Source organism: Coregonus lavaretus (assembly GCF_964263955.1).
Source record: "Coregonus lavaretus genome assembly, chromosome: 31".
In the NCBI taxonomy this organism is placed as follows: Eukaryota; Metazoa; Chordata; class Actinopteri; order Salmoniformes; family Salmonidae; genus Coregonus; species Coregonus lavaretus.
The window spans coordinates 30,477,039-30,497,853 of record NC_140018.1 but is presented as its reverse complement, the minus strand read 5'-3'; the positions used below and the strand labels follow the sequence as shown (position 1 = coordinate 30,497,853).

The 20,815-nt window shown below is 40.5% G+C and overlaps 1 protein-coding gene across 4 annotated transcripts; it reads left to right on the top strand.

Moving 5' to 3' along the window:
* Nucleotides 1-634: 634 nt before the first annotated feature.
* On the top strand, nucleotides 635-20,079 carry LOC311106627 (forkhead box protein A2-like). Of its 4 annotated transcripts, XR_014610343.1 has the most exons (5): nucleotides 635-1,358; nucleotides 1,997-3,140; nucleotides 5,351-5,475; nucleotides 12,856-13,039; nucleotides 15,992-20,079. XR_014610343.1 is itself a non-coding variant. In XM_084149015.1 (4 exons), exons 1-4 carry the CDS (start codon nucleotides 1,290-1,292, stop codon nucleotides 16,007-16,009), a joined length of 1,356 nt encoding a protein of 451 aa, XP_084005141.1. In that variant the 5' UTR covers nucleotides 635-1,289; the 3' UTR covers nucleotides 16,010-20,079. The 4 variants fall into 4 exon arrangements, 3 of the variants coding, with proteins under 3 accessions (XP_084005141.1, XP_084005139.1, XP_084005140.1); XM_084149015.1 differs by lacking the exon at nucleotides 12,856-13,039; XM_084149013.1 differs by having other exon boundaries at nucleotides 12,856-20,079.
* Nucleotides 20,080-20,815: the final 736 nt, after the last annotated feature.

The window sequence follows — 20,815 nt, the reverse complement described above, 5'->3', positions numbered from 1 at the left end:
ACTGTGGGAAGCATTGGAGTCAACATGGGCCAGCATACCTGTGGAACGCTTTCGACACATTGTGGTCCATACCCCGACGAAATGAGGCTGTTCTGAGGGCAAAAGGGGTTGCAACTCAATATTAGGATGGTGTTCCTAATATTTAGTACAATCAGTGTAGTTCAGAGCTCACATTACAGATGGATCAATCATTTGTTGCCCACTGAAGTATTTTGTATTACACAATGGACATATAATAAAATAAATATGATAGAATTATATTAGTTGCGTTAACACTTAGAATTCAAGAGACAATTATGCACAATATTAGGCCTATAAGTTAATAATAACGATCCAAAATCTTACAACGTCCCTCGAGTTCAGTTGACCCTGAAAATGTGTTTGCAATGTTTCGAAATTCGAAATGCTGCACACAACGTTCTACGAAGTTGTGCTTTTCTGTCATCACCGTTGTAGACCAGACTACCCTTATCGCCCCCTCACTCCAGAATTAAATCGATGCATGGACCCCTGGACTTATTGCTCAAATAAAAACATTCCCATGTTGCATTCCTAAATCATGATTCAATATGGCCTAAATAAGTATTAAAAGTGGTGTTTTATAGTCACCCATGTCTCAATATCAATATGCCTATTTATTATATCGACGCACGTTGTGGTTTTGTGGAAAAATCTGGTTAGGAAATTCCTTGTTTATTTTGACCCAATTTTTGATTGCATGCTGAAACTGTAAAATGTGATTCGAATGCAAATTAAGTGAGGTAAAGACCACACTCCTTGAGAGAAATAAGAATACTCGGTCAGAAGATGCCAAATCACATTCCTATAAACCCTCTTAGAATTCAAAAATCCTTGTCTTTTTTTCTGATGGAAAACAATCACATTTTACATATTGGATCCTTTCAAATGGGTTTGCCCTTTTCAGACAGCGCAGGTGTACAATAGAGGGCCAACCGAGCAGTCTCGTGCCTAGGTGTGAGCAGATTATTCAAATAGGGCATTGAATGAGTGAGGATTGGAGGCTCGAGCGCCTAGCACGACACAGTGCTGCTTATACCACAGCAAGACGAGGAGCTAACGTCATTACAACTCTTGTCATCGTCAGTCGCTTTACAGCATCTGAAGGCACTCCGGGCAGAAAGAAACCCATGAACCGGTCCCCAGGCAGCACGCAGACTAAACGACCTGGGTTGCCTGTGGTCCCCTATCGGTTTTAGGGCCGTTTTTTCACTTAATCTTCTGTTGGGACTGAGAGGCTGTTGAAGGAAATTTGTTTTGGACCGTCCACAATGCTAAGCGCTGTTAAAATGGAAGGACACGAGCATTCAGACTGGAATGCTTACTACGGAGAGCCCGAGGTGGGTAGAGTTTAAATATATATGCATGTTGCTGTCTATACAACTCAATATTAGCCTTGAGATAATATTAACTTTGTGATCAAATATTGACTCGAGGCACCATAGAAATCCTCCAGGATCTCTTCGCTCTTCTGACCAATTTCTAGTGAGGATGGAAAGAACATTTACGAAATATATAACATGAGTCTTTATTATTTAGAAAATCTAATTGAATCTGAAATGTATTTCATATTATTTAATCGTAGCCTATAATTTCTCTTTTGACTATGTATCGAATTAGGCTATTATGGAACCTACAATGATCCCTTCGCCTCATTAGGCTACACTCCTTGACTAATTGTCCCACTTTTCAATCGCTTTCGTTTTGCGTTTTGATAAGACTTGGAATAAAATAGTTTTAGAATATTCTTTAGGATGTAGGTATATATGCAGGTCTTCACTATTTGAACGTAATTGTTTGAAGTTACAAATTAAGATTGGATATTAAGATTGGATATTTGGCCGACTGAAAAATATATTTTGATCTAAGTGACAACAAATTTCTGTAGGCATAATTATTTCGATGTGATTTTAATAGGTCTACTTCATTCACATTGTTAAATATATTATTGACGTTGTGCACTCTTTTTTTTTGACAGTGCTATACCTCAGTTGGGAACATGACACAACACACCGGTCTAGGAATGAACTCGATGAGCACCTATATGAGCATGCCTGGAATGACTTCAACCAGCAACATGTCAGGCAGCCCCATGAACATGTCATACGTCAACACGGGTGTGAACCACTCCATGGCCGGGATGTCACCGGGCTCCGGGGCCATGCACGGTATGGGAGCAGGGATGGCGGGCATGAGCGCGGCGCTGAACCCGAACATGAGCCCCATAAACACCCAGTCTCCATCGATGAATGCCCTGTCCTCCTATAGTAATATGAGCGTTATGAGCCCCATGTATGGACAGTCCAACATAAGGTCAAGGGACCCCAAAACATACCGGAGAAGCTATACGCACGCCAAGCCCCCATATTCCTACATTTCTCTCATCACCATGGCTTTACAGCAGTCAACCACAAAGATGCTGACGTTGAATGAGCTATACCAGTGGATCCAGGACCTTTTCCCCTTCTACAGACAGAACCAGCAGCGCTGGCAAAACTCTATCCGCCACTCTCTATCCTTCAACGACTGCTTCCTCAAAGTGCCCAGGTCCCCGGATAAGCCGGGCAAAGGATCTTTCTGGACTCTTCACCCGGACTCAGGGAATATGTTTGAGAACGGCTGCTATCTCCGGAGGCAAAAGCGGTTCAGGTGCGAGAAAGACCTCGGCAGGGAGACCGGGAAGAAGGCTTCCGAGGGCGGCTCTAACAGCAGCCCAGAGAGCTGTAACGGTAACGAATCACCCCATCCTACCCCGTCCGTTAAAGACGTCAAACGGCAATTATCTGACCCGAAACCCCGGCAGCAGGTAATGAGCCCCGCCGAGCACGCGCCGTCTCCTATCCCACAGACGCACCATCTCCTGTCTCAGCATCACTCGGTGCTCGTGCACGAAGCGCACCTGAAGCCCGAGCACCACTATTCATTCAATCACCCCTTCTCCATCAACAATCTAATGTCGTCGGAGCAGCAGCATCACCACAAAATGGACCTAAAAACGTATGAACAGATGATGCAGTACGGCTATGGTTCACCGATGACAGGGGCACTGTCCATGGGCTCAATGTCGACTAAAACGGGCATAGATGTTGCTTCGACACCCACAGACACTTCTTACTACCAAGGTGTGTATTCGAGGCCAATCATGAACTCTTCTTGAATTTGAATCTGCATTCAATTAACTTTTTCTAGCAATTACAATTTGTACATTTGTAAATTGATTGTTTTTTTGTTTTTATGCATCACATTTTATGGACATTGGACATGGAAGGGACTGATTCAGTGTCAAGTTCGTTCAGAGTATGTTGATATGTGACGACATTATTTCAAACAGACACTTTTACATTAATTGAAGGCGTAACTGTGGGATTCACAGGCACAGCGGAAATGTATGTTACAAATTGTGAGACGTGCTTTGTGCCAATATCGTGTGTATCCCTTATAACTTAGGCTATAATTTTTTCATGTGTATTCATGTAGCAAGCGAAAATCTATATTAAAGTATTATTTGATATGACCTTTCTGTGTGCATTATTATATGGCAACTGCATAAGATTAAGGCTAATTATGCAAAATGTTAAAAATATCGAACATCTTTCTGTAAGAAAGACTAGCAGTTAGGTCAATTATATAACAATGAAAGATAAGCAGCATCAATGAATAAAGTAAGATGTATGTATTTATAGGACTACTTATAGGCCTACATACTATTCCATACTATTCAATAAGACAATATATCCATCTGCACATTTAGAATAAAGGTTGCAATTTTCGCCAAGAAACTAAACGAAGACCACCACACCCAAAAAATGTATTAGGATAATATTGCTTTATTCATTTTATTAAACCTAACATAACCACATTATTATTGTTATTATTTATAAAACGGGTTCGGTTAGTCTATTATTAACTTGACATTTTATACAAAGGGGCGTTTTCCTCTGCACAATCTGACAATTCCGGAATGATTTCCCGTTGGTCATATGTCACACCCCACCAATCCTTCCTGAACCCCACGGAGCACCAAATAATTTTCAAATGAAGCATGACATTTAAAAATATATATTTATTGTCACAAATACCAGATAGGTGCAGTGAAATGTGTTGTTTTACAGGGTCAGCCATAGTAGTACAGCGCCCCTGGAGCAAATTAGGGTTAAGGGTCGGCAGGTAGCTTAGTGGGTAAGAGCGTTGTGCCAGTAACCGAAAGGTCGCTGGTTCTAATCCCCGAGCCGACTAGGTGAAAAATCTGTCGATGTGCCCTTAAGCAAGGCACTTAACCCTAATTGCTCCTGTAAGTCGCTCTGGATAAGAGCGTCTGCTAAATGACTAAAATGTAAATGTTAAGTGCCTTGCTCAAAGGCACATCGACATACTTTTCACCTTGGGTATTCGAACCAGCGACCTTTGGGTATGGCCCAACACTAGGCTACCTGACGCCCTACATTTGTTTCATTATCACTTTTATCATCTGCAAAAACAAGACAAATTCACAATGAAAGTGACGGTTATTACCCTGATGTTAGTCCCACATGCAGCCCTGTCATGGGGTTACTCTTAAACCACTTAACGTGTGACTCACCACTGATCCTAACTGATAAGATGAACCCATGTCATAGCCCCTTCTGAATACATCAACAACTTCGCGATGGGATGGTAGCCCATGCTGCTTTCACCGAGGAAACGTAAACATAAGCCATGTTCACATGAAGAAACTACAGGCTATTAAACTTAAAAACATGTTTTACTCAAATTAAAACAATTTCAAAATGTACCTTGTTTTTTAAAAATCCCTTACCCCTTTCGAATTATACAAAAAAATCAAGAAAAGCCCTCTGTGCAAATGGTCTATAATCTCTAGAAGGTGACGTCTGAAGGCCTATCCGAACTGTCCATATTTTGCCACCTGTCCTGTCACACTTTATGGCAACAGTATCCCCTCATATGACCGACTCATAATCACGAATTATCGGGGCACAATACATGGGATAATCATCTGCAAACAAAACATACATGTACAATAAACACCTGAAGGTCACATTGCAATCTTTACTAAATATTAGGCTATAGGCCTATTAGTCTTGGTAAGCCTCCTGTAGCTCAGTTGGTAGAGCATGGCGCTTGCAACGCCAGGATTGTGGGTTCGATTCCCACGGGGGGCCAGTATGAAAAATGTATGCACTAACTGTAAGTCGCTCTGGATAAGAGCGTCTGTAAAATGTAGGTACATTTTAATTGTCTCTCTTGCTGATAAAAAAAATCGATATTATCAGTGTAAAACAATATTATTTTTTAAAAACTAGCAAGATAGTGACATATTTTCTTTGTGGCTCAGTAAACAGTGACAGAGTTCGCGTTGAAATAAATGCTGTGATGACTTCAGTCCTCGGAAGCAGTTTGCTGGAGTCTTCCAGGATCTCGTCGCTTTTCAATGTCCAGCGGCCACAAACCTATCCAGAGGTAGGCATGCAAAAACACATTTATTTCTCTTGATCCTTGTCATGCATGGGGTCTTTTTGTAGATTGTTCTTGATGTTTTTGTTTTCATGAAATTTTGATTCGTTGAGATTCATTACATTTCGATTCACCGCCAGATGGTATTTTTAAATTAATATTCGTTTTTCTTCGAATAGAAATGAATACCGTTGGCCTATGCGAAATGTGAACATTGTGTATTCCTATGCTATGTTTATATAGGCATAATAATATTGATAAAACATAAGGATAATAATAATATTAGTAATAATGCTTTATTATTATTATTATTATTATTATTATTATTATTATTATTATTATTATTATTATTATTATTATGTGTTATAAATTGCATTATTTGTATAGGCAAATGTTTGTTTACAGCGGTGTAAAAATAGCCAATGCAGGGCTATATTTTGAAGGTGACCCCTCTACTATCTTGGCACGATTTTTCTGTCTGATTTCATCTTCAGCAGGAGATGGGATCGGTGCCTTAATAATAGTCTTTAAATAATTGATTCACTCCGATTCCACTGATAATGCAGGTATTGGATTAGTCTATTACTAGACATTAAATGAGTGTATGCTCAGAATATCGCACTCTGTAATATAGGGCTTCGGCCGTTTTGAAAATGGCCAGAAGTGGAACATAACTAGATTAAATAGGATGAATAGGCAATATAATAGCCTATTTAGCATCTTGCTCAACGAACAAAAATCATGCTTTTAGTAGGCTATTGTAAAACAATATATTTTTAGGAGTATACAATTTATTTTTATATGTAATCTTAGCCCCATTATACTAGAACAAGTTAGCTTCACAATGTACCAGGAGCCATATACTTAGCTTTATATATTCAAATATATGGCTCTGATTGTATACAGTATGACACCCATTGATTCCATTGAGGGCACTAGTACCCAACTCGTGCCCTCCAGATGAGCCGTTTTGGCTGGACCTGGAACACCCAAGAAGAGTGGTCTCCAAGGTGATTTCTGATATGAGTTTTCAAGCTGTAATACTGCTTTAGCTTATTGGAGGGTTGGGGCTGTTCACTCCACTCTGGTTTTAGGCTTAAATATCCTTTCAACTGAGATATAGTCCTAATCTCATATTTTAGACTGGGAGAGAGGCCCGCCCCATAGTATGTTGGAACAGGTTGAAACAAAATATGCTCATATATCAGACTGTAGTATATCTGACCCTCTATAAATGCAAATAATGTAGTGTTATTGAATACCAATAAATGTACTACCCTCTGTGTCCTAATTTTGAAACTAACATTACCTGGGGAGTACAAATAAAAAAATGGTAGTTCTATTTTGTTTGTATTCTGTATAAACAAGAGGAGTTGTAGATGGAGGGCTCAGGTTTTGGACATCCTCCCTCCATTAGTGTGTGTGAAACCTAACCTGATTCATATCAGACTGCAAGGGGTGCACAGTGTTCCATCCACATGATAACAATCTTTTAGAGCAATTGGGCCTTTTCTCATTATTGCCAGGGCCGCCTCTAGCCTTTTGGGGGCCCTAAGGGAGATTTGGTTGGGGGGCCCCTCACCTCGTGGCAAAACATTTTAGTGGCCCCGCTGTTGACGGGAGAAAACGTAGCAATTAAAAAAAAAAAAATCATGCAATTCTACTCATTTTGCCTAGGGGTAGAGAGACATTTCTTAAGCTAATTTCCTGCAATTCTACCCATTTTGCGATGCGGTGTAGAGAACAATTTACAAGTTTAGATAGCTGGCTAGACCAACTACCAATCTAAAAACTGTTAGCTGACATGGCTAATTGAGTGACTGTCAGTGACTGACATAACAAGAGAAAAACTGCTGATGCATAACCACATTTAGAAATAGCATCTAGTGTATTCTACCATTCATTTGGTCGGGGGCCCCCTAGCGACCGGAGACCCTAACCGACCGCTTATGTCACTTATGCCTGGAACCGGCCCTGATTATTGCATTTCCCTCTCTCAGACATCACTGAAAAGGGCCAACCTCTGAAAGGAGAAGTTGGATAGGGGAAGGTGCTGGTGAAGGCGAAGGGCGAGAATGTGAGAGGAGACTCCACTTGCCTGGGTTGATATTTTCTGGCGGCCTGGTGCGAAATTCCTGCCGTGGGGGAGCCTTTCATAGGCGGTCGCCACAGTGGCGTTGACACTTGGGGATGGAGGGAAGGAGCTCTGTGTCAACACTGTCCCATTGACTGGGCTGAGAGGCCTGCCTGCAGTCTGAACCAGCCCTGACCCCCTCACAGGCTCCCCTTCACGTCCTCCTCACGGCTCTCACACTGAGTAAACAGTCAATCAATCTATCAATAAATCCATCCATCTACCCATCATGAGAGGAGGGTGATCTCTGGTCTGCACTGCAATCCAAGCTGCTGACTGAGAGTGCTCCTGTCTAGAGGCCCATGTGCAATGAAAACCTGGGAGTTGTGCAAAGTGTGGGAAAACAAATTCCAGCTGGTAGTGTTACACGTTGGTTATTAATGAAGCCGCAGGTCATTGCAGTGTAGTGACAGTATAATACAAAATATATTTATGATATTTGAAAGTGCAATAATCAACTGTAAGGATGTGAAACACTCAAACATTTCAAAAGCTACTATACAACAATTTCACTGTATTTCACACCCTATAATTTTTTTTGTTTCATTAATTGCACTCATTATCAAGGCATGTATCCACACAAATACCCCATCTAGGTTATGGTGGGTGCTTTAAGTCAGGCATCATTTTCAAAGCCATGGGATGTGTATTGTGCTGTATGGCAGAGTGAAAGGCCACCAGCTCCCCGCAGACAACTCCCCTGATGCCCACAGTTTTCCAGAGGTTGTCAATTAAAGGGGTTCTGGGATCCATTTTAATTATCTGCCAGATTAAAGGAATGACCCATTGTAATGCCAATGCCCCATAGCACCCAAATCCAGATTTATCTGATGTGATTGGAGCTTGTTTTATCATTAGCAACAGAAAGACCCCCAGAGAAGGTATTGAGGTTGTAACAAGGCTGTCATCAGTGGGAGATTTAGCATGGAAATTCTCCATGTAAAGAGCTATAGTGTTCCTCACTGCAGACAGGATCAGTTTCCCACTTTATGGATGTTCCCACTGGGAAGCCTGCTGAGTGGCGTGAGAGAGACTGTTTCAATACACAAAATAATGACCTGGGCTGGATCTACATTGTAGATTGAAATGCTGAGGAGAACAGAGAGGAGATGTTATGTGGGGTCTGCTAAATTTAACCCCAATATCTGAGGCTAAATGTGACGAAGAAGAAATTAAGAGATTTGGCAATAAGAGTATAGCCACAGCAAGAATGTAAAATGCAGTATATCTAAACTGTGAATTAATCACAGCTACAGATGTAGGATCTTAATTTGAGCCAGTGTTCTACAGCAGGAAAATAATCCTGCACCATCAGGAAATTTGAATTATTATGTGGATTTAATTAATGTGCAAATTGTTTTGCTATGGCAAATCCAGTCTGACATTTTAAAGTGGAAATTACAAACTTTAGAAGCCTTTTTAAAAACTACTGCTTTGCAGGAAAATTGTCAGCAAAAAAAAACTGTGATCAAATTATGATCCTACATCTGTATCGGGGTATGATAAAGGAAAATACGTTAGAGCATATCTGTCAGAGACAAGTATCTGTCAGCTCTACCTGCCTGGGAGAAATGTTGTGCGTCCCAAATGGCACCTCTTCCCTATATAGTGCACTACTTTTGACATTTTACTCTAATATAATAATAATAATATGCCATTTAGCAGACGCTTTTATCCAAAGCGACTTACAGTCATGTGTGCATACATTTTTACGTATGGGTGGTCCTGGGGATCAAACCCACTACCCTGGCGTTACAAGCGCCATGCTCTACCAATTGAGCTACAGAGGACTACTTTCTAAAGTAGTGCACTATATAGGGGATAGGGTGCCATTTGGAACAAGCCCTTGTAAATGCAGTAAAAAGACTGCAGTGAGCACAGAGAACAGGTTTTGACCTGCATGGCTGTGAGAATGGTCAGTTAAGGGTGGGTTGTGGTACAGACACTGTGAGTTACTTATTAACAGGACAGGATCGATGGCTTTCTGCAGGTACATAGGTTATGGTTGCATCCCAAGTTGCACCCTATTTCCTATTTAGTGAACTACTTTTGTCCAGGGCCCATAGGGTAGTGCACTATATAAAAGGAATAGGGTGCCATTTGGGACGCAGATACGAGGCAGGGCTATTGGATGCCTAGTTATTTATTAGTCGTTATTCTGTAGATAGATTCAGGAAATCACATATTCAGCACAAGACAGAATTCCAACCATTTAGTAAGCAATCAAAATGAAATCAATGTGATCTTTTGTGTGTGGCTTTTCCATGAAGCCACAACAAATCTTCAACCAATAAATAATTAGCAAAACATCAAACAATCAAAACAATTGTTTGCCTTTGAAACCCATGATGACAGACAGCCACACTGAAATGATTGTTCATACCGCAATGGTGGCAACTGTGAAATGAATGCATCATTTTTTTATCCAAACATTTGTAAATTTCGATACTCTGTGCAGCGGTTGGATGATAGAGGGGAGGAGACATTATTTTCTAATAATCTCATGGAAACGTTTAACGGAGCATTTGGGGATGAAGTTGGCAGTGGCCAGCCCCCCAGCTTAAAGCAATTAATTCAGCATCCTGACATAAACTCTTGGCTCCTTTGACAGCTTGGAGCTGAAATAAAAATACTAGTTCTCCTGGGAACAGAGGAAGATGGCAGGCTCCTTTCTCCACTGTTTGCTCACTGGCCCTGAGAGCAATCTTCCCCAGTCAGAATGAAATGCAAGGACACAAACAATGTGCCGGCGAGAGAATGGGAGACGGCGAATGAACAGTTTGGACTATTTGCTCAGGAGAAGGGCAGCCACAAAGGCAGGCCGATGGCTTTCCCATGAATCAAGCGCGGTGTCTTAGGGCTCCTTTTGTTGTGGCCTGTTTGCATCCCCATTGGTTAGATAAGACTACAGATGTCTTATGCCTTTTAAATACTTTTCTCTGTAAAACTGTAGCGTCTTGTGACCACATCTGTCCAATCTGGCCTGATTCTGCTCCATTTGACTCGATAGCCAATTGTTTTATTGGCGGAGATCGGCCATGCACGTGCCGTGGTTTAGCATGGGCTATAGTTTGTTGTGGTGTTTCCAAGTGTGGTGAATGATGTTGGATTGCCTATGATCCAGCCTCTCCATGCAGTAGACACATTACAAACCTTTGATAGTGCTTCAATTAAATTCACGTTATAGTATTTCATCAGTTGCAGAGGTACCTGGCTGTGCTACTATAAATGTGGACCTAAAGGGACTTTCCTACAGTGTGTTTAGTAGCCCCCTAGTCACCTTCTCCACCCCACTAAATCCCCCCAGCCTGGATCACTCTGGGTGGCCAGACCTGGGGTCTGAAAGGCATACAGATCGGCGCTTAAGCTTTGTTGCCTTAAAAAAAAGCAACATTGTACGTCCCTATGAATGGCGAACAGCTGTTTCTCTAGACTAGAGTGAACTCAGTTTTTGGGATATGTCTTATGCAAAAAGGTTTAATCAACGTGAATTTCTCTGCATCCTGTCACTTTCTCGGGTCAGTCCTCTTTGCAAAGTCCCTCTATAGCTTGTGGTCAGTCTGTATACAACGGTTGATGGTGTGCTATGCCTTCAGTGAGGTTACAGAGGAAAGATTTAAATGGGACCCCCCCCCTCCCTCCCTACAGCTTCTGTGATGCTTTCTGCAACGTTTGATGTTACAGCATTGTGTGCATCCTAAATGGGCTCTGGTCAAAAGTAGTGCACTACATAGGGAATAGGGTGCCATTTGGGACAACCACTGTTTGTCACATTGCTTTCTTGGTTGTTTTAATTAACTGGCAGGAAGGCTTTGTGATAAAGAGTCATTAGAGACGTGTTGACTGACTAACCCAGTATAAAATAGGGTTGTTACAATCTTATCAGGTTTTATAGATTGTGTTAATGGTAAGCTACATATAATGTGATAGAGTGGTCTAGATAGAAAGAGTGTCTTATTGGATGTGAAGGATGGATATATTTAACAACTCTACATCTCTACTTGTTCTATAATAACATAATAATAATTGTGAGTAATAGAATACAAGACAATCTTAGGAAGGAAAAAAGTCATCAATATTGAGTTAAAATAATTGTTCTGATCATAGCATAAACACACCTACAACATCATTATTTAACCCTCTAATATGATGTTATAAAGTGGTCAAATATCACATCTAGACCAGAATGAGAGATCCCATGCCACGTAGGCCTTCGGTACATTTGCATGATGACATGTTTTGAAAAGGCCCATTAATAATTCCGGGAGGGGTGAGTGCCACTTGTGCAACCCATGGTTTAGGGAGATACACATAGGTAGGCCTATACATTCTCTCTGTGAGTGAGTGGGATAGGCTACTGGGTGGTGCAGGACTCCTGCTTCACGCCTCACTGGTGCTGAAACATAGCTCTGTTCACAGGATCTCACCACTCATTCACAGTCCTAGATTACGTCCCAAATGGCACTATGTAGTGCACGGCTTTTGACCAGGCCCTGGTGAAAAGTAGTGCACTACATAGGGAATGGGGTGCCATTTGGGACACATCCCCGTTCACAGTCCTCACTGCCATGAAACAAAATAAATTGGGCCTGACACCGTGCTTGGCTGTGCTCAAGAACATTCACAGAGAATCCTTGCCGAGAATGATGGTGACCAATGACTAGATTACGACCCAGAGCATGTTCTTTTTTTAAATGCCGGCCTACCAGGACCTACCAGGTATCTACAATATGACACTGAATCTATGGAGTCATGGTATATTTTCCTTATATTACAGACATAGGACTGAAAAGGCAATTTCCAATCACAAGCCCACAGTAATTCACTGTTATGGCTTTTCCACTGTTGAGTTGTGGGTGTGAGGTCTCTGTAAACAGACTTTGGAGCACACTGTCTTGGGTGTGAGGGGCAGATGAGTCCAACATTCCTGCCTGGGCTATTCTGAGTGGTGGTTTTCACCTTAGGACTGACTAATGACCATCCAAGCTCAATATCAGCTTGCAAACATCTTACAGAAAACACTTAATGCAGATACTGAGGAAAGTTACTAAAGAGGGGCACACCAAACAAAAGGATGCAATGCTTTCTAAGGAGTCAATAATACCACGTCGCTCTTTCTCTGTGCCTCAAGTCTGTGTGAATGTTATTGCGATGTGTACTCTCGGATGATAGTAAGAGAGACGGGTCAGGCTTATGGAAGATTTAACACCAGGCCCTAAGAAGCTCATGCTCTCTTTTTCTCCACAATGCAGGTTTCATCCCAGTACACCCGGGAGGGGTGATGCAGTCTGAGCGAATGCCAGAGAAAGATAAGATGGAGAAAGAAATAGAGAATGAGAAAGAGAGAGAGAGATGCAGACCCCCAAGTACAAAATAAGCCTATAGACAATGTGTTACCTGCCCACTAGGTAATGAACCTTCAGTGGCACCAGCAAGGTATGTGTTTAACAAGACATCCATCTTACCTAATCCTCCTACACAACAACCTTTGCTTGAACCGTACAGTCATTAGGGTACTATTTTTAACTTAACACACTCACCTGAGATGCCACTCAATAGGATTGCGATTAGGATTTATGGGTCCCCTTTGATTTATACCTTTGTTTATGGATTATGGGCTTTCTGCAGTAAAGTTCGTCATGTACAATTTATTTTGTTAGCTGCCTGAAAGCATTAATGCACTGAGGAAAACAGAATGTAGATGTATTTATTTTTGGTAGAAGAAAAAAAAATCCCTAGTATTACATAAGGGTGTATACACTAGTGTAAAACTGGTGTTACAGTTGAAAAGCAGCATTAGTTAATGGAGACTGAAAAAGGCCAATAAGTTATAAGATTGATTTTAGGACTGGCTCACTTGTAAATGGTCTGTATTTGAGTGGCTCCACATTTTTTTTGCACTATTAAAGAAGTTAACTGTCATTGTCACAGCGGTCCAAGACCCAGGCCTCTATGCTAATAAAAGTTAGGGAGGTCCCGGTCCACTCTAAAGCTCATAAATTTGACATTACTGCAGATACTGTATATTGGCGAGTGTCCACTGTTTCCTTGGTGTGTGGAGACAACACAAGATGCTGACAGAAGTACACGTTTAAGGTCCAATGCAGCTGTTTTTATCTCAATATCAAATCATTTCTGCGTAACAATTAAGGACCTTACTGTTATTTTTTTCTATTAAAATAGTAAAAAATAAACAAAAATAGCTTCTTATCAAAGAGCTATTTCTCAAGCAAGAATTTTGCTAGGACTGTCTGGGAGTGGTCTGAGTTGGGAAGGGAAAACTGAAAACTAGCTGTTATTGGCAGAGAGGTTTGGAACTATCTTTCTTATTGGTCTATTATTGGTGATGTCACCAGGCAGGCCAAAACTCCATCCCACCAAAACAGGCAGACATTTCAAACTGCTCTTACACTAAAAGGACATTAATATCATTTTTACAAATTCACAGTATTATTCCAACCTCATAGTGTGGAAATATATATGAAACACAAGAAAAATCACGTATTTGATTGCACTGGACCTTTTAGGCAGCCTGACAACATTTACTCCCCACAAAAACGTTATTTACATGTAAAACACGAATGGCCAGGTGGTCTTTGATAAGAGAGGGATGGTGTGCTCTCATAAACATCCAAGACTTATAAACTAAACCAGACAGGTGTTTTCCTGTCTATGTCAACATGGCTTCTCCATCATTTACTAAAACGGATACTAACCAGCTAGCAAACGTCCTATGAGTTGTAGTCATCTCTGGCTGCCATGTTGCAACCTTGTGCATGGCAAGTGTTACTGAAAATATATATAAAACACAGGAAAATCTCGTTTTTGACTGCACTGGCCTTTAAGGCAGCCTGACAACATTTACTGCCCACAGAGACTTTATTTACCAGCACAAACAGTAATTTCATGTAAAACACGAATGGCCAGGTGGTCTTTGATAAGAGAGGGATGGTGTGCTCTCATAAACATCCAAAACCTATAAACTAAACCAGACAGGTGTTTTCCTGTCTGTGTCAACATGGCTTCTCCATCATTTACTAAAACGGATACTAACCAGCTAGCAAACGTTCTATGAGTTGTAGTATGTATGGCCACCATGTTGCAACCTTGTGCACGGCAAGTGTTAATGGAAGTTCATAAAATCAGCTCAGTCAAAGTTACACATAAAAAAGTTGGAAGCATTTTTCAGAAAGCGCAAGAGAGAAATCTATCCATTAACAAAGTATTCATTGTTCAGCCTAAGTTTTGTTTTCAATTAGTTTACTCCAATCTGGGGAAGGGTGATAGGGTTAGTTGAAAATAATAATATACTTTTCATGGAAATGTTGCAGACAATTACATTGATAGAAGCCATAATCTGCAATATTAAAATGCATTATTGTGTAGTTGCTGTTACATTTCCATATTAAAAAGTTTCACCTTGGCTATCACTTGAAGCTGAAAGGAAAACAGTAGAGGCTTGCTTCCCACAAAGAGAAGAAACTTGACTAAACACATTACTTTTCTCAGTTGTTCCATTATTAATCTCTAAAGCCTCTCCATACTCCTCAGTATCAATCTACGGTGCGCATACTGTCACGGTACTCTGTCCTAAACCCCTTGGGGGCAGGCCACTCAGATCACTGTGGTAAATGATTGACCTGACACTCCCACCCACTAGAGTTCTCCTGTGTTTGGGCTTCTCTATTGACTCAGTGGAGTTTCACCATGTTTTTAACTTCTCCCTGTCCTCTCTTCAAGTTCCATAACATACCACTAAAACGGTCTCTGCGAGGAAAACATAAATAAACAAACATTACGAGTGGGCCGGGACCTAAGAAAGGATGATTGGCTGCCACAGCGACAAAGACACACAGAAACTGAGAATGAGGGTCTTGGTGTAGACTCTCATCTGAGGATGAATGGAGGTCTTTTTCTGAGAGCTTCATTTCCCCATCCAATAAAAGCACTTGACAACGAGGAAATGAGCATCGGAGTTCTCATTCACAGCATGAATTAAGACAGAAACACGAGGGCCCCATTTAATTAACACAGACTGTAGAATGAATGAACTATCACCCATTTCAGTCATGGGACATATTAAGTGAAAGGCTGACCAACTATGACTATGTCCCAAATTGCACCCTTTTCCCTACATAGGGCACTAATTGTAACCAGGGCCGGTGGTCAAAATTAGTGCACTATATAGGGAATAGGGTCCCATTTGGGATGCAGGCTAAGATTGTCATTGTAAATTGTCTGACTTTTATGAAACTATAGTAATATGTTAATATTGCTTAATATTTGCATTCAAGTGTACAACTCCTTATACCTTGCTACTGATGTGTTTTGACAGGTGGGCCAGCAGAACCACCTCTGCCTGATTGGTTAATGTCTATTGTCTTACAGGTTTGTGTGCTGATCTAGCTGCAACGTGGAGGAGGTTGTAAGTGGACAAGAGTTCAGACTAGCAGAAACTCTCAAAGCTGGCCCTGGATTCACCCTGCATCAGTGGTACATTTAAACAGTGTTATCAACCCGAACACTAAAATGGTCCATGCTACCGCGCCATGAATGTCCTTATCCACGTGTAACATTTCAAGAAAACGTGTGAAGACGGGAATATTAACTGCGCTGCTTGGATATGACTACATCTTAGTCCTAAAGCTTTATGAAATATCAGCGCTCTTGTCAGAGAGGTTGAATGGGACAAAGCTAAATGAAAGGTGTCCATTAATCATTAATTGTACTAAAAGCCTGGCCCTTTGTATTCCCCTTGGTGCCTGGGTTATCTGGCGGCCATGTGACATGCTGCGCCTTTTCCTAGTAGATTGGGGAAAGCCAGTGAGCAAACACAGGTGTTTTGGAGTCAGTGGCGCTCACTGTCAAGGACAACCGCAAACACGAGCAGTAATGCCTGATCCAATGAGACACAGTGTTTGCCTGCTGCTTCCTGGTGATCCAACATTTCATGTCCAACTGGATCTGCCGACTGCCCCCCACATTCGTAACTATCCACACTGTGCATTCGAATGCGTGAAGGAAAAAAAGAGAAAAGAGAAATTGGAAAAGAGCAGGGGAGCAGGCACAGGCATGCTGTCTTTTGAAATGGGAGCTCGATGGGGGTGAGCAAACTAATTTATGGTGTAAAAGCCCTCACTTTGGAAAACAATACAAATGTATTCTTCTCAAGTGGGGCTATATCCGTGATCCCTTGTGGCAAATGAATGAAGCAGTCACCAGAGCCACCCACATGGTTTGGAAGGCTCGATAGTGTAAAACAAACATTGCTCACAGGTCAATACAAATACATAAACACTGCCTTCAGAAAGTATTCACACCACTTGACATTTTGTTGTGTTACAGCCTGAATTTAAAATTGATAAAATTTAAATTTTTTGGTCCCTGGCCTACACACAATACCCCATAACGTCAAAGTGGAATTATGTTTTATTTTTACAAATGAAAAGCTGAAATGTCTTGAGTCAAGGAGTATTCAAACCCTTTGTCATGGCAAGCCTAAATAACTTCAGTAGTAGAAATGTGCTTAACATGTCACATAAGTTAAATGGACTAACTCTGTGTGCAGTAATAGTGTTTAACATGATTTTTGAATGACTACCTCATCTCTGTACCCCACACATACAATTATCTGTAAGGTCCCTCAGTCGAGCAGTGAATTTCAAACACAGATTCAACCACAAAGACCAGGGAGGTTTTCCAATGCCTCGCAACGAAGGGCACCTATTGGTAAATGAGTAAAAAAGCAGACATTGAATATCCCTTTGAGCATGGTGAAGTTAGTGATTACACTTTGGATGGTGTATCAATAAACCTAGTCACTACAAAGATACTGCCGTCCTTCCTAACTCAGTTGCCGGAGAGGAAGGAAACCGCTCAGGGATTTCACCATGAGGTCAATGGTGACTTTAAAACAGTTAAAGAGTTCAATGGCTGTGATAGGAGAACACTGAGGATGGATCAACAATATTGTAGTTACTCCACAATACTAAGCTAATTGACAGAGTGAAAAGAAGGAAGCCTGAACAGAATATAAATATTCCAAAACATGCATCCTGTTTACAACAAGGCACTAAAGTAATACTGCAAAAAATGTGGCAAAGCAATTAACTTGTTGTCCTGAATACAAAGTGTTATGTTTGGAGCAAATACAACACATTACTGAGCACCACTCTCCATATTTTCAAGCATAGTGTTGGCTGCATTATGTTATGGGTATGCTTGTAATCGTTAAGGACTGGGGCTAAGCACAGGCAAAATCCTCGAGGAAAACCTGGTTCAGTCTGCTTTCCACTAGACAATAACCTAAAACACAAGGCAAAATCTACACTGGAGTTGCTTACCAAGAAGACAGTGACAGTTCCTGAGTGGCAGGAAGTTTTGACTAAAATCTGCTTGAAAATCTATGGCAAGACCTGAAAATGGTTGTCTATCAATGATCAATAACCAATTTGACAGGGCTTGAAGAATTTTGAAAAGAATAATGGGCAAATGTTGTACAATCCAGGTGTGGAAAGCTCTTAGAGACTTACCCAGAAAGATTCACAGCTGTAATCGCTGATAAAGGTGCTTCTACAAAGTATTGACTCAGGGGTGTGAATTCTTATGTAAATGAGATTTTTCTGTATTTCATTTTCAGTAAATTTGCTAAAATCTCTCAAAACAAGTTTTCACTTTGTCATTATGGGGTATTGTGTGTGGATGGGTAAGAAAAAAACATATATAATCAATTTTTAATTCAGGCTGTAACACAACAAAATGTGCAATAAGTCAAGTGGTATGAACTTTCTGAAGGTATAGGATCTTAATTTGAGCCAGTTTGCTACAGCAGGAAAATAATCCTGTAGCAACAGGAAATGTGAATTATTATGTGGATTATAATTAATGGATATTTTGGTAGGGGTTGATATATTTTTCGTCAGGGAAAATTAAGTATGAAATTTCAAAGTGGAAATTACAAACTTCAGAAGCCTTTTTAAACCTCAAAGACACTACAAGTTAAAAAATGTCCTGCATTGCAGGAAAGATATCCTGCAACTGGATGTTCAAATTAAGATCCTACATCTATAGCATGCCACACTTGCCTCACATCTGATTTTTATTATTTATTTAGAAGAATAGATTTATTGACACTTCAAAATTTAACTATGCATTTACAGCGAGATCATTAACTAGATTCAGCCGTGGGTCGGTTTTTTCTTGAGCGGATGGTCGGGGGGCCGGAACATAATTACAAATAATTTGTAGACTGCAAATTATTTGAAATCAGCCCAAACAGATATAATTTTTGACTAAAACATAATAATTTCAAACCTTGCTTACATTTGTATATGATCATGTGTCTCTCTATTATGCATGGAAATACTTGGGAACAGATTTCCCAAATTAAAATCAATTGGAGCTGATTTCCTGGGTTTTATTTACAGTTTTTTATGTCCAACAATGAAAATTCAACAAACAAACATGTATTTATTTTTTGCTCAGAAAACTTGGGGGGGCAAATAAATCCACCCGCAGGCCAAATTCAGGGAACCGTGATTTACAGAGTGGTTCTACCAGTGGTGTTTAACACCTAAAATCGTTGCCTGTCTGGCACACGTCAGACTAACTACCTGTTTTTGTTCAAATATTTATATGTTTATACTTCATCCATCTGGATTCAAATTCACAGCAATCACAGTTGCTGTAAACCAGTGAATTATCAGTAAAAAGATGATAAAGGTGTTTGAAGCAAACAGACAAAACCAACAGAAGAGAGGGTGCAAAGTTGTAAAGTAAGGGAAAATAGGAAATGATAACGGCTACTGGGAATCTCACGGCTCTGCTAGAATGAGGACACAATATACAATCCGCACTCACTATTACCTCACTCATTAAGGGAGATATTATCCAACATCTAGAAGGCAAGCAAGACTGTAGTTATTATCTATCACATATTAAATAGTATTTGCACAAATGTGAGAAACGTGTATTTCTGACAACCATCATTTTTAAAGAAGAGACATCAAATAGCAACTGAGAACAATATATATAAAAAAGGCTCATTTGAAATAGAAAATGAGAAAACATTAGTCATTTTCCAATTATATATATTTTTGGTTTCAATGGCTTCTTTTTGGTAAGGTGAGGACTCTGCCATGTTTTGGATACTTTTTTGCTTCACTGTGATGAGAGTTTGGAGTGACCAGAAGATTGACAGCCATTTGCAGGGTGGGGACACAGGCATATAGATAACAGGTTAGCTATTAACTAATTGCGTCGCCAGCAAAAAGAGGTCAGACTTTAAGAGGGAGGGAGACCGTAATCAAAGTGGGCATTCAGTAAGGATAAGAGTTTACAGCAGTTGATTGAAAATTGCTTTTTTTTATGTTTTAAAAGTATTCAAAATGCAGGTTGATACAGGTTGTACAAAGCTTATAAATAATTATATAATACATATAATTGATATAAATAAAAAAAGATTTATGTAAAAATTATATAGAAATTACAAACGTTTTATTTTTGTGTGTGCCATTTTCTTGTATCATTATTATCATACTGGGGTAATAAAATACTTCCAACACTTCCAACTACGATATAGAGTAGTTCACTACTTTATCTACTCACAGAAAATATAAGCAATGTGTCTGAATTGAACTATTTAGTGTTGACAGAGAAGATGGATACATTGACGTTGCATTGGTAAGCCTGTTCATATTCCTCTCACCTGTGTGATTTTCTCCTCTTAGTCTGCATTAACCTCTAACAAGACCTCTCCATGTTCTCAGTGCATTAGTGCAGGGCCAGCCAGTGTGTGTGTTCGTCCCCAAGGGTCACTGCAACCAGGACACAGGGATAAAGAGTTCCCCACTAGAAGGATTACCACTGTGACTTTGTCCCAAATGACACCCTATTCCCTACATAGTGCACTACTTTTGACCTGAACCCTATGGGGCATGGTTAAAGTTAGTGCACTATATAGGGAATAGGGTGCCAGGTTGGGACACAGCCTGTATCGTAGCAGTACACAGCCAGGCACAGAGTTGGTTTGTAATGCATCTGCACAGAAACAAAGAGTGAACGTCAGGAGCCTGAGCATCGGACGACATGGCAGATGTGCTGGTCACGCTCGAACTCTAGCTAACGACGGGTGCCTCCCAGGCAGAACATAACACAAAAACACTCGAGGGACTTAGAGCTCAACGTATGATGACCTGCCTCATTATCAGCAAG